The 13,455-nt window shown below is 46.4% G+C and overlaps 1 protein-coding gene across 8 annotated transcripts in view; it reads left to right on the top strand.

Annotated features, from left to right (window-relative positions):
* The first annotated feature begins 2,416 nt into the window (after nt 1-2,416).
* Nucleotides 2,417-13,455, top strand: part of LOC115636122 (centrosome-associated protein 350-like) — a 74,452-nt gene continuing 63,413 nt past the window's right edge. For 5 of the 8 annotated variants that reach the window (XM_030535845.1, XM_030535846.1, XM_030535852.1 and 2 more), the window contains exons 1-7: nt 2,450-2,709; nt 3,142-3,226; nt 4,058-4,101; nt 6,750-6,843; nt 9,074-9,143; nt 9,963-10,588; nt 12,643-12,762. In XM_030535845.1, coding sequence (XP_030391705.1) covers nt 3,172-3,226; nt 4,058-4,101; nt 6,750-6,843; nt 9,074-9,143; nt 9,963-10,588; nt 12,643-12,762 — 1,009 coding nt within the window. In that variant the 5' untranslated portion in view covers nt 2,450-2,709; nt 3,142-3,171. The other 3 variants (XM_030535853.1, XM_030535850.1, XM_030535849.1) reach the window with 3 other exon arrangements.

A 13,455-nucleotide genomic window follows, 5' to 3' on the forward strand; every position in this document is an offset into this window, starting at 1 on the left:
TCTGTAGCCACTCACTCATCTGAGGGAGCAGACTTTTATTGTTCTGGGAGACTCCCCCCTCCCGCTTCCCAGGATTCAGACAGGTCAGTGCCTTTCCTGAGCACTAAATTCACATCATGGTAGTAAAATGCACAAGAATGGTTTGTGTAGGGATGAAGCATTACACCAAGGGAATGAGTTAAGAGCTTCCAGCTACAGGTTTTTAAATCTGGGACTAGACAATCCAAATCCAGCCAGCAACCTGGATCTCACAGTGAAGACTGAAGAACTCATCAGCCCCTAAGCCAGGGGTAGGCAACCTACGGCACGGGTGCCAAAGGCAACATGCGAGCTGATTTTCAGTGGCACTCACACTGCCTGGGTCCTGGCCACCGGGCTGGGGGGCTCTGCATTTTAATTTAGTTTTAAATGAAGCTTCTTAAACATTTTAAAAACCTTATTTACTTTACATACAACAATAGCTTAGTTCTATATTATAGACTTATAGAAAGAGACCTTCTAAAAACGTTACAATGTATGACTGGCACACGAAACCTTAAATTAGAGTGAATAAATGAAGACTGACCCCTGCACTAAGCCATTCTCTCACCTTTCTTTCTGCAGGCTGAGACCGCCATCTGCTGTTTGCCAAAAAATAGCTGTTCCCTTCCTTTGGTCTGAAATGCCAAGAAGCTTTTTAAAGATAGATCAGACAGTCCCCCAAAAGCTGAGTACTGCCAGTGGCAAGCGTTTGTGCCAGGCCCCCCACCCCCAAATCATGACATTGGCTTAAAAATCGTGATAAATAAATTTAGGAGTCTCTTTGCCTTCTATTTTCTGTGTCTTTAGGATGCACTCATGGCTCAGTAGCCATTTGGGCTAGAAACTGACTGTTTTTTTCTACATAAAAGCTGAGATTCTTACTCCATGTTTCTCCAGGAGCTGGGGATTTAAGTTAGACATCAAACCTCACAAGGCTCAGCAGTGCCAACTCTCCTGGTTTGTTGTGACAAACCCTCTCATTCTTGTCACCAAGGAAGGGATCAGAGTTGAGACAGGCCCATAAAAAGAAGCACAGAAGGAGACTTGATTTGAGATGGGGACTCTTTCCATTACAACAAGGATTTCTACGGGCATGTGACTCATCCCAGGCGGTGCTTGGGCAAATCCTCCAGGCTGAGTGTGAGGACTGAAGCAACTGAAATCAGATCCACCTCCTGAGAGTGGGCAATGATATTTTTGCTGCCACTTTCTCATAGCAGCGGCATTCTCCATTACCCTGAAGTCCTCTGGGCCAAGGCTGTGGGGTTTGTTATTCTGAAGCCCCCTAAGAGCATCCCCTACCTCTAGTGCGGTATTCTCTGTCAGTCTGAAAGCTCCAGGCCTGCTGCCCATCTTGAGCCCTGAATTCCGGGATGTTGAGAAGTCTGAGGCAGGGCCAAGTAAACCTACACCATCCCCGACAAGAGTTTGTCCAACCTGTTCCTAAAAGCCTCCTATAATGAGGATTCTACAGCATTCCAGAACTCCAGCTGAGGCCTCACCAGTGCCGAGTGGAATGGGACAGTTACCTCCAATGTCTTACATACAACACTCCTGCTAGCACATCCCAGAATGACATCAGACTTTTTTGCAACTGCATCACATTTTTGACTCATATTAAGTTTGTGATCCATTATCACCCCCAGATCCTTCTCAGCTGTACTACCACCTCACCAGCTATTCCCTGTTTTGTAGGTGTGCGTTTGATTGTTTCTTCCTAAGCATAGTACTTTGCACTTTATTGAATTTCATCTTGCTGAATTCAGACAAATGGAGAATTTGTGAAGGTTGTTTTGAATTCTAATTGAGTTCCCCAAAGTACTTGCAACTCCTCCCAGCTTGGTGGTATCTGCAGATTTGATATGTATATTCTCCACTCCAGTATGAAAGTTATGAATGAACATATTGACTAGTAGCAGACCCAGGACTGACCCCCAGCGGGACCCCACTAGATGCAGTTTGACAGCAAACCATTGGTAACTACTTTGAGTAGAATCTTTCAACGATTGCCCCTCACCCAGGGCAGTGTGCAGGGGCTGGGCGTTCAGTACCCCAGCAGGGTGCCGGTCTTTGTGGGTGGATAACGACTTTTAAAGAAAAGCTCTTGGCACCCTGCCACATATTTACAAGCTGAGATCTGCGTTCAGGCTGCTCTGTAGTCAATGAATCGCGTTGCTGTTTGTTCTCTTGTAGTCCCCTAGCAGCCTTTCATTGTGCTGTCACTTCTGTCCACCCACCAAAGAGTTCAAACAAAGGTGTGTGCACTGGGATCCTGCTGCTCTGTCTCTCCCGCCCCTTGTGGCGCCCACATAGAAGGGGCTGGGGGTAGGACTTGGATTTCATTTCTCAAGTTTACCTTTCCTTTCAGCTTTACACACCAAGTGGCTGGCTGGGTGCAGGCGGAATGGCAGCAGGTTAGCTCTGCAGCTGTGGGACAGGCAGGGGGGAGCAGCTGGAAAAGAGATGACTGGGGTGCTTTTCGGGGGCTTTTTCTCCCAAGCCTTCTAGGAATGGGGTGATGAGCTTAATCAGCCTGGAGAGATGAGGAACAATCTCCAAAGTACTTCTGTGAATGGCTGGAGGGAAATGGTGCTTTTGGGATGTAATCTCGGTGCAGCTCCTGGGCAAAGAACCACAAAGATCCCACTGGCCACGGTGCTGTTACAAGCATGAGTGATGTTACTATAGGCAAGTAAGGTATCAGGCTGGTTAACTGGGGACTGGTTGGGTATATCTGAGGGGGGAGTTAAGTCCCATAGTGCCATTGCTTTGGAATGGTAGCATAGTCTAGTGACTAAAGCAGATAAGTGGGACATCTGGTTTCTAATCCTAGCCCTGCCACTGACCATCCGTGGTATCCGGAGTAATTTATCCTCTGTACCTTAGCTATACCATCTGTGAAATGGGGGCATTTGCATCCCTCATAAAGAATTGAGAGGATTAATCAAAACAGTCATTGTTTGCAAACACTGCAGAGGTCTTCAATGTGTTCTTTAAATACTAAGTGTTGTTACTGATAGTCAGCAATTGTAAACAAGGGAAAAAATTTTAAGCATATCCAAAGCATAGAAGCATTATCAATTGTCATCAATGACTAGCACGGTCTTGTGAATATTCCAGAGGTGGACCCCAGCTAATCAAACTTGCAGCATGGCTTTAAAAGTGGACTGCAGAGTTGCAGCCGAAGAATCAACCCTGTTAGCAGGTAATTGGCTTATGAATTTCCAGTGCCTGTACAGGGTAACAGTGAAAGACAGGTCTATTTTTTTTTAAACCAAAGATTTTTACTTAAAAGAAGCCTGTGATGTTTAGTTACCATGACTAAATATTTACTAGATAAAGACAGAGATTGGGTGACATAAAAAGTGATTTAAGAAATCTGTTTTAAAATCCTTCATATTGTTTCGCCCTCTCCATTGGGGTTGTGTCTTCATTGCAAAAGATAGGTGTGTTTTTATACTGAGATCACTATTCCAGTGTAAAATCCTCGTGGAGTCAAGGCACTGAAGTTTTTACCTTGATGTAACTAGTCAAAGTCAACCCCAAGTGTTGTGGTTGGAAGGGAAGGGGTAGAATGTTGACCTTACTTCAGCACAGAGTTGTTGTTTTTTTAATTGATTTACTTTTTTAGTAATTGGATGCAAGGCCTGATCTTGCAAATCTGCTTTCACACAGGTAGCCCAGTGGGCATTAAAGTTAAGTTCAACCCAACAGGAATAAGGGTGGCAAACTCAGCTCAGTTTTTACACAGCCCCAAATTCCCCATTGACATGGGTGGAAGTTTTGCTGAGTAAGCATTTCACAAGCTGGCCCAGTGAGCGCCAGCTCAACTGAACTAAAGTATGTTTAAAAGAAGTAAAATAAATAACCCAGCAGGTACCATTATCCTATATGCACCGAGGACACAATTCAGTGATCCAAGAATTCTACAGATGCAACAGTCAGTCATAAACTGTACTTGAAGGGAGACAAGCTCTTTTAAGGGTGGGTGTTTCTGTGTGCTGTCACATCACTGGCATCTTTATTCTTTCCCCAGATGTGGCCTTGGCATGGAAAAGTCTTCACAAAGCCAAAGAAGCGGTAAGTGAGGTTTATAGCACTCTGACTCTTAAGGAAAGTGCCTCTGGTTACATGAAGTTTTGCCTAAATGATGGCTGAAATCCTGATGCCACTGGCTTCACCGAGGCTGGGCTTTCACCCTATATCTCCAGCTCTGTCCTCTTTTGCTATTATAGTAATAATCAGAAGCGATGTGTGGGGGAGAGTGAGTGCATGCATATGGGTCACGTGCCCCCCCACTCCGAATTGCTGCTTGGTATGTCCTGAGCATGCTCAGTAACATCTGCTGAAGCCGCTGCCCTCACTCTGCTCCCGCACTATCGGCAGGTACAGGTCGCCTGCTAGGGTTGCCAGTTTTGGCTGGATGTATTCCTGGAGGTTTCATCACATGACCTACTCTTTAATTAAAGATTAATCTTTAATTCCTGGAGACTCCAGGGCAATCCTGGAGGTTTGGCAACCTGACTCATCTCTAGCAATAGTGAAGCATGATCTTAACAGGTTAGGCCCAGATCCTGCACACACTTCTGCATATGTTTATCTCTAGTGCCATTGACTTCTCTGAAAAAACAGTGAGGAGTCCTTGTGGCACCTTCGAGGCTAACAAATTTATTTGGGCCTAAGCTTTTGTGGGCTAGAAACCACTTCATCAGATGCTGATACAGACTAACACGACTACCCCTCTGAAAGCTGACTTCTCTGAGACTACTCTCGCCTGGGTAAAGTTATGCATCTGGATACATGTTTGCAGGATCACTGGTATCATAGATTCATAGATTCTAGGGCTGGAAGGGACCTCGAGAGGTCATTGAGTCCAGTCCCCTGCCCTCATGGCAGGACCAAATACTGTCTAGACCATCCCTGATAGACATTTATCTAACCTACTCTTAAATATCTCCAGAGATGGAGATTCCACATCTTCCCTAGGCAGTTTATTCCAGTGTTTAACTATCCTGACAGTTAGGAACTTTTTCCTAATGTCCAACCTAAATCTCCCTTGCTGCAGTTTAAGCTCATTGCTTCTTGTTCTATCGTTAGAGGCTAAGGTGAACAAGTTTTCTCCCTCCTCCTGATGACACCCTTTAGATACCTGAAAACTGCTATCATGTCCCCTCTCAGTCTTCTCTTTTCCAAACTAAACAAACCCAATTCTTTCAGCCTTCCTTCATGTTCTCTAGACCTTTAATCATTCTTGTTGCTCTTCTCTGGACCCTCTCCAATTTCTCCACATCTTTCTTGAAATGCAGTGCCCAGAACTGGACACAATATTCCAATTGAGACCTAACCAGTGCAGAGTAGACCAGAAGAATGACTTCTCGTGTCTTGTTTACAACACACCTGTTAATGCATCCCAGAATCATGTTTGCTTTTTTTGCAACAGTATCACACTGTTGACTCATATTTAGCTTATGGTCCATTATAACCCCTAGAGCCCTTTCTGCCGTACTTCTTCCTAGACAGTCTCTTCCCATTCTGTATGAGTGAAACTGATTGTTCCTTCCTAAGTGGAGCACTTTGCATTTGTCTTTATTAAACTTCATCCTGTTTACCTCAGACCATTTCTCCAATTTGTCCAGATCGTTTTGAATTATGACCCTACCCTTCAAAGCAGTTGCAATCCCTGTCAGTTTGGTATCATCTGCAAACTTAATAAGCGTACTTTCTATGCCAATATCTACACCGTTGATGAAGATATTGAACAGAGCCAGTCCCAAAACAGACCCCTGTGGAACTCCACTTGTTATACCTTTCCAGCAGGATTGGGAACCATTAATAACTACTCTCTGAGCACGGTTATCCAGCCAGTTATCCACCCACCTTATAGTAACCCCATCTAAGTTGTATTTGCCCAGTTTATTGATAAGAATATCATGCGAGACCATATCAAATGCCTTACTGAAGTCTAGGTATACCACATCCACTGCTTCTCCCTTATCCACAAGACTCATTATCCTATCAAAGAATGCTATCAGATTGGTTTGACATGATTTGTTCTTTACAAATCCATGCTGGCTATTCCCTATCACCTTACCACCTTCCAAGTGTTTGCAGATGATTTCTTTAATTACTTGCTCCATTATCTTCCTTGGCGCAGAAGTTAAACTAACTGGTCTGTAGTTTCCTGGGTTGTTTTTATTTCTCTGTTTATAGATGGGTACTATATTTGCCCTTTTCCAGTCTTCTGGAATCAATCCTGTCTCCTATGATTTTCCAAAGATAATAGCTAGAGGCTCAGCTACCTCCTCTATTAGCTCCTTGAGTATTCTAGGATACGTTTCATCAGGCCATTGGTGTGTTTACTCTGTTGGCTGCCATAGCGCTATTCCTGATTCACACATTCCTAAACCGGATTAGAACTGGGTTTAGCATTATACCCTGATGTAGACACACTCTTTCCTTAACCTACGTATTAGATAATTTTAACATTAACTTTAAGGCCTACCAGTGTAGATAATGGAGAGAGGTGTTTCTGTCTCTTATCTTTCCAGTCAACTGCATTCCTTCCAACTGTAGAAAATACCAAAAGTAACATGCCTAGACATGCCAGTGTTTACACACAGAGTAGCTGGGAGGAAAAAATTAATCAGAGAAGCAAAATATGCCAGCAAAAGGCTACCGGAGAAATACAGCCTATGTCCCTTTTGAAAGGGAAATTTGCCTTTTTACAGTTACAGAGGATTGAAAACAAATTTGACCATGAAGATTGGAATTATGCCAAAGCTCAGAAAGCCAGAAGAAAGCTACAATGTGAAAGGAGCCCCGGTGAGTTCTGATTTACTGGAGAAACAACGCTGGGATTGATTGGCTGATTGTCTGCAGCAGGAGGGGAAAACAAAGGGGAAAGCTACACTGCTCTTAATGAGAAAGAACTCACTGGAGGGGGGCTGTAGCTAAGGAGGTGAAATCCCAGTGGATGTAAGGTGCAGGGAGTCTGTGGAGGTAAGGCACAGGCGGGCGGTATGGTGTTAATCTCAAACAGCGATACCAAGATAAAAACTACCAGTGACTTGTCTCCATTAGGATTTTACAGCAGGACAGTTATCTCTGTGTCAATACACACTTTTATTGCAACAAAGATAGTCTTTACAATAATTCTCTAAAAGCCAAAAGAGGCTAAGGAAGGAAGCAGGGAGTTTCACCAGGTCACTGATGGAAACCAAGTGACAAGAACTCAGTTTGTTGGTTTTATTTTCACATTCACAACTGTGAGTTTATTGGCAGCAAAGCATTGAAGCTGATGGCTCTCCTGTATTTATGGATGCTATTTCTTCCCCAAGCGCCAGGCACTGCCCCACTCTCAAGGTGACAGCTTAATTCCTAGGCTCTTGTCTTGTTAATGGGAAAAGCAAGAGAGGCTTATGGAGCCGATCTGTTACAAGGGAATGGATGCTTTGCCTTGCTGACTGCTTTTGAAGAGGAATTTCCTTTCTTTTCCAGCAAGAGTTACCATTAGACAGGGGAAATGAGGATTCAGATTCAGTCCTGGGGTTTAACTAACACCAAGGTTCTGAGACTTTCCATCACTGGCTGCAGCATTAAAGCCTAGACGTTCATTGAACACACTGTGACAGCAATGGAGGGCAAGATGCACGCTCCATTGAAACAATGACAGTCCTCCTCCCTAAGGCCCAGGTCCTGCATTTGGCTCTACGCGGGCAGACCCTACTCCACACAGAGTCCTGCTGATGTCAATGGGCTTCACAGGGGCCCCTCTGCACTGATCTAGAGGACTGAGAAAGCCCCCAAGGAAAGGCTCAGTAGGGACGGGTAAGGAGAGTGAACTAGGGGCACAAAGGTTCCCTACAAACAACAGATTATATTCCTGAATCAAAACCCAGTGAACCCAATTGGCGCCTTTCCGTACACTCCAGTGAGCTAATTCTCAGGCCCTGTGTGGCTTGGGGCTGGGGAACACTTTGGGGTGTATTAGCTGCCGTCCTTTGCCGAACCCTAGACCAGAGCCCTGCCCAGCTGCCATGCAGGAGCAGAGGCTACCCCAGAGATCTTTCCCATAGTATGCATCATTAATCCCTGTACAGCCATCCCTGCTGCAGCCGCTGGCCCCAGGGCCTCGCCCGCCAAGTCCGCCCCATGCTCAGATCCTGCCTTTGAGCTTGGCCTGCCCAGGTGCTGTGTCACTCTCTCTCCATCAGAGGGGACACAAGCTGCAGGAAGCGGGGGCAAGGCCCAGCAGGGCTCTAGGGGGAGCCCTGAAGCAGGAGCTGGCCCCACAGCAGTGGCTAGGAGCAGAAGCGCCAGCCACTCCACTGCCCAGTGTGCACACTCAGATCTGGCCCTGCAGCCCCTCTGTTATGATGGCAGGAGCCTGAGTGGGCAGTGGGGTAAGCAGCGGGGTGGCCAATGCTGTTCCTTCTGGCTGCTGCCAGTGCTACACACTGTGTGTAAGGGGCATACCGCTGCCGTGCCATGGTGCAGGAGCCGTAAAAGGAGGAGACTCTATGTGCTCTGTGGAGCCCTTTTAGTTTCATGTTTGTACAGCGCCTGGCACAGTGAGGCTCTCCTCTGTGAATGGGGTCCCTGAGCACTATTATGGTACAAACAATGAGCAGTGATGCACGCTTTCCCACTCCCATCCCACCGCGCCCACCATCTATCTCAGGGGTTCAGCATTTCACCCTCATTTTGATCCTGGAAAGAGTTAAGACCCACACACCAAGTTCTACCAACACTGCAACAATGTTCTGAGCAGTGCAGGGGAGATATTGAGGCCATTATTTGCCAAAACACCAAAGAGCAAAGCCAGAAAGAGCCCTGTCCAGAACCAAAGGCTGGGCCAAGTCGAGACTCACCCATTCCAGGGATTTGTTACTGTCTATTCCTCATGGATGAAACTGTATTGGTGTGTTTAAAGGGCCAGATCTGGTTTTGACAGAGCTCCCACTAAAGCTTGTTGTGCTCTGTTTAGCCAAACTTAAATATTAATTCAAGAAAACCCTCAGACTCCCATTGATTTGGTTGTGTTATGCTATAGACAGTAACAGAGGCCAAGAGGAACCCGTTTCAATTGAAATCAAGACTGAGGAGAGCTGTCTATCCTGCAGGTAAGTTACACCCAATATCTGCTTCTCGGGCTGGGTGTGGCTAATTAATACAGATTTTGAAAGTGCTTTCGGGCCCTTGGATGCAGACACCTGTAAGGAGCAAAAGTCTCGTAAGCTCAAAACTTTAGGGTTTGTTTTTTTTTAAAGCTACTAAATTGTTTCACCCTAGGAAATCTCACCAGCAAGGCCAGTGGTATGCTGAGCCACCGTGCTGATTTACTAGTGCATCTTCCTGACGAGCCTACCTGAATAATGTAACTCTGGTTTATAATAATCCCACCCTCCTCTGCCTTTTTTTGGGGGGGAGGGGAGGGTAGATTCTCCCACTGCTCCTTGCTTTCTTTGATTTGCAAGTGTTGAACTTAGCGATAGATATGCACTACTGCCTTTTTCTGGAAGGAGCCATAACTGTTCAGTGTGTCAGAGACCCAACACTGCTCATAGCTAATGGGGAAATTCTCCTTTTTCTCAAGTGGTAGGGATTTGTGCACTGGGTTAGGTGGACTGGGTATTTTCTCTGTTGTCACCATGAAGTGAGTGACTGTTGCCAAGAGGTCACAGCAGTGACCTCTGGGATTCTATTGCTGGTTCTGCCACAAACTTGCTGTGTGATCTGGGGCAAGTCCCTGATCTGCTGTGCCTCAGTTTCCCCCTCTGTTATATGGATGAATGAGGATTATTGTGAGGCTCTGAGGTCCTCCACTGGAGGGGGTGGTAGAAGCTCAAATTAGTGTTGAAGTAAGAAACATAATTAGCAGCTTGAACATTCAGTTCCCCAGAGTTTGGTGCATTCAGGCTCTTTTTCTTCTCTCTAAACAGGGGAAATTGTGCAAGTGTTTCTCCTGCTTGGCCAGAGAACTGGTCCTTTGAGAGCCAGGCTGTGAGGAATGAGTCAGCGAGAATGATGCATCTGCCTTGCAGCAGGGAGCCAACCTCTTCAACATGCAGCCCTGGCAGAATGGACGTCCAAGGCGGCAGAGCTGCAGCTGGCACTCAGTCTGCTCCAGAGACTCTAAGCATACTGGGGAGGAGGGGCAGTTTTAGTGACCAGGTAAACACAGAGAAGAAGAGCCCCACAGGACAGAAGGAGGGAGCTCCTCGCTCTCCACAGCATCTGCCCTCCTCCCCTGAGGACAGCAAGCGAGCTGCCCCCTGTGCAGTCTGCAGCCACACTCCCCTGTGCCCATCAGCCCTGCCTGCCATGTGCCCCCTTTTTCCCTGCAATAGTCCCAGTGCTCAGAAGCAGCAGGGACTGAGGAGATCACCCGACAACAAGCTAGAGCGGCTCAGAGAGAGAATTTGGGAGCAGAAGCAGCGACACCAACGCCTGGCTCAGGAAGCGAAGCAGCCCAGTGCCAGCTACGCCAGGGAACTGCTGCATGTAGGGCCCCTGAAGAGGAAGGTTCGCAAAGTGGCCTTTGCTCCTCCAACCCCAGTTTACAGAGGTCAGTGCCAGTCTAGTGCCTACTGGGTGCTGCCTGAGAAGAGGCCCTTGCTGTGCTGGCCGGCAGCCTGCAAGGCCGAGCACCTGCTGGAATAGAAGCTTCCCCCTTTCCAGCACTTGTTTCTAGTGCTGGGAATGGGAGTGGGGCCCAGGATACCAGGCTTTGGAATGGGGATAGGTACCAAAAATGTCAATTCATGGTGGTGTTTTATATTGTAGTTGTTTTTTCTCTCTCCCTTTGAGCCCTGCACTTTTGGACTCCTGGTAACGAAGGTTTGCAGGCCTCACAGGCACAGGGATCCAAGAAATGGACCAGGAGCAATGACATCAGTGTTATTCGCATATGTTCAGGATAACTGCATAATTAACCTCCTGGCTTCCACACCATCCCATCCTGTCCACATCACACCTTCATGTACTCCATTTTATATACCTTCCTCCCCTCCCCCTCTCCACCATCTGAAACGGCCACCTGCCCATTAATCCACCTGTGAGCTTTACTTTCCAACATGCCCAAGACTCTATGTAGCTTTGAGTAGTCAGGACTTAAATCAAGAACCTGCCACAAAAATGTTTCCTTCTTTCCTCCCACAAAAACAGAATCATCCTTCCACCAGCTTCACACAGTGGAGGACGACCACTGACTCATTGGCCCTTGGATTTCACAGCTTTGCTCGCAGGTAGACATAAGAGAACTTGCTTAGGTAGTTGCCTCTTTTGGGTGGCCTGGTGGATAGAGCATTGGAAAGGGTCTCAGAAGACCTGGATTCTATTCCTGGGTGACTGCTTTGCTGGGTGATCTGGAACAAGTCATTTCTCTGCTCCTCAGTTTCCCTGTCTGTAAAATGGGAATAATGATACTGCCTTCCTGTGTGAAGTACTTTAAGATCTGTGGATGATGAGTGCTAGATGTGAGCTAGGTGTTACTAAGAAATAGTAGAGGAAGGGTCAGTCGATTTGATTGTTCTTTTGACTTGTCAGCATGGAGGATCCACTCTGCCTTCCCTGTGAATGACATCAATCTTTGTCAGATACACATGGAAAGAGACTCCTGCCGTGCGTGAGAATTGGCAGTACAGCAGCGTGGAGGGGGCATCACAGAGGAGTTAAAATAGAAGCTGTGCGGTTCAGAATGCACCAATGAGGATGTAACAGCTTGTTCAGCAGAACTAGAATGGTTCTGAAAGCAAATTTTAGCAGCAAAGTTGGGACAAGGGAGCCTAACTTGGCCTTAGAGGGTTGTACACTGTTAATTGTCACTCTGCTTTGGAGTGATTTAAGATGTCAGGTTTCTGCAAGTGAATGATGGCCCAGACTCAGCAGCAAGATGCTTGTGTGTTTAGATTAGCCTGCCAGCCTGGCTGCTGTTTCAGATGATGGAGAATATTGAGGTTACATCAGAATATAGAAGACAGACTCAAAGGGAGAGAGAAAAAACAACTGCAATATAAAACTAAGCATGTCAACCAGTCTTATTCATACACTAATAATGCTTTCCCATTGCTAATGCAACCCAACAATTAATTCAGTTTGGTCAATATCCCTGTGCACTCTCATAGGATTTAGAGCTCCAGCCCCACTGGCAGTCACTGGTGTTCCCAGAGAGCTTTTCCCAGAAATAGCTGTTTACATTGTGGTGCTGTTCAGTGGCCAGCATGAAGTGAAGTGCTGGGTCTCAGTCCAGTTATCTGTAGACAAGTATCAGCATCACAAAAACCAAGCCCTGCAACTGACACCAATTGCTCCCTTTGTTGGGAACCTAATCTACACAGGGGCCAAACCCAGGATCTTTACCGAGCCTGCATTAAACAGAATTTAAACCAGTCCAGACTGATATAGTTTAAAACACAGTTTAATCACTTGTTGACAAGACCAAGCGAGATTGAAACTAAGTCATGAAACCACATTGCCACCCCAGGACCAGGTCAGATATGAGCTGGAATTGCTTTTGATAAGCATGCGTATACTTTTAACTACCTGAACACATCGTTATTGGCCAACAGCCATTGTGTGTCTCACTGTAGAGTGACTGTTTTTAATTCTCCATTTGTTTAGGTTTTAGTGCTGTAAAACTGAAGGTTGCTCATTCTTCTGTGGATGAGGAGACTGGAATATCAGAATCTGAAGAAGTGGCCACCACCAGACAAAGTGGGGATTATAAAAACACGAGTCCAGGTTAGTGCTGCTAATAGCACAACGGACTGTTTGCTAAAGGGGATTTTGCATGCATGAGATATCAATTCTGCAAATGAAAATTTGGGCTGAATATGCAAAGAACCTTTCCACTAGTCAGAGGTAATACTCTTCCCAAAGAAACGGGTGGAATCCTCCTTACTTGGGTCATGTAAAATTAGAGCAGCTGAAGAAGAGAGGAAGGATGGTCCAGTGGTTAGGGTGCCAGCCTGGAACTCAGATGATGTGGGCTCAATTCTCTGCTCTATCAGAGATTCCTGTGTGATGTAGTCGCTCTGTGCCTCAGTTTCCCATCTGTACAACGGACAATAGCACTGCCCTACTTCACAGGGGTGTTGCGAGGATAAATACATAGAGCACTGTGAGGTGCTCACTCTAGTCATGGGGGTTGTGGTTGCACCTGCTCGCCCTTGGAGCAACCCTTGCAGCAGTGTGGGGTATTGCCGCTATCTTTCGTGTTTCCTGCCTGCCTTTAACTCCAGGTCTTCTGTGGCGCAGCCCGGTGACCAAGTTACAAAGCTCAAACCCCTTCTGGGGTCTCCCAAACAAGTCCAAATGAATCAGGATAATTCTTCTGCCCCTTTGAGCTACTGAAGTCCTTCCTTGTACTTGCAAAACCTGCGACTCAGGGCTTCCCTGGCAGGAGCCTACCCGGCCCCTGTAGTGCACTGCTTC

This window comes from Gopherus evgoodei, chromosome 16, assembly GCF_007399415.2.
Source record: "Gopherus evgoodei ecotype Sinaloan lineage chromosome 16, rGopEvg1_v1.p, whole genome shotgun sequence".
Taxonomy (NCBI): Eukaryota; Metazoa; Chordata; order Testudines; family Testudinidae; genus Gopherus; species Gopherus evgoodei.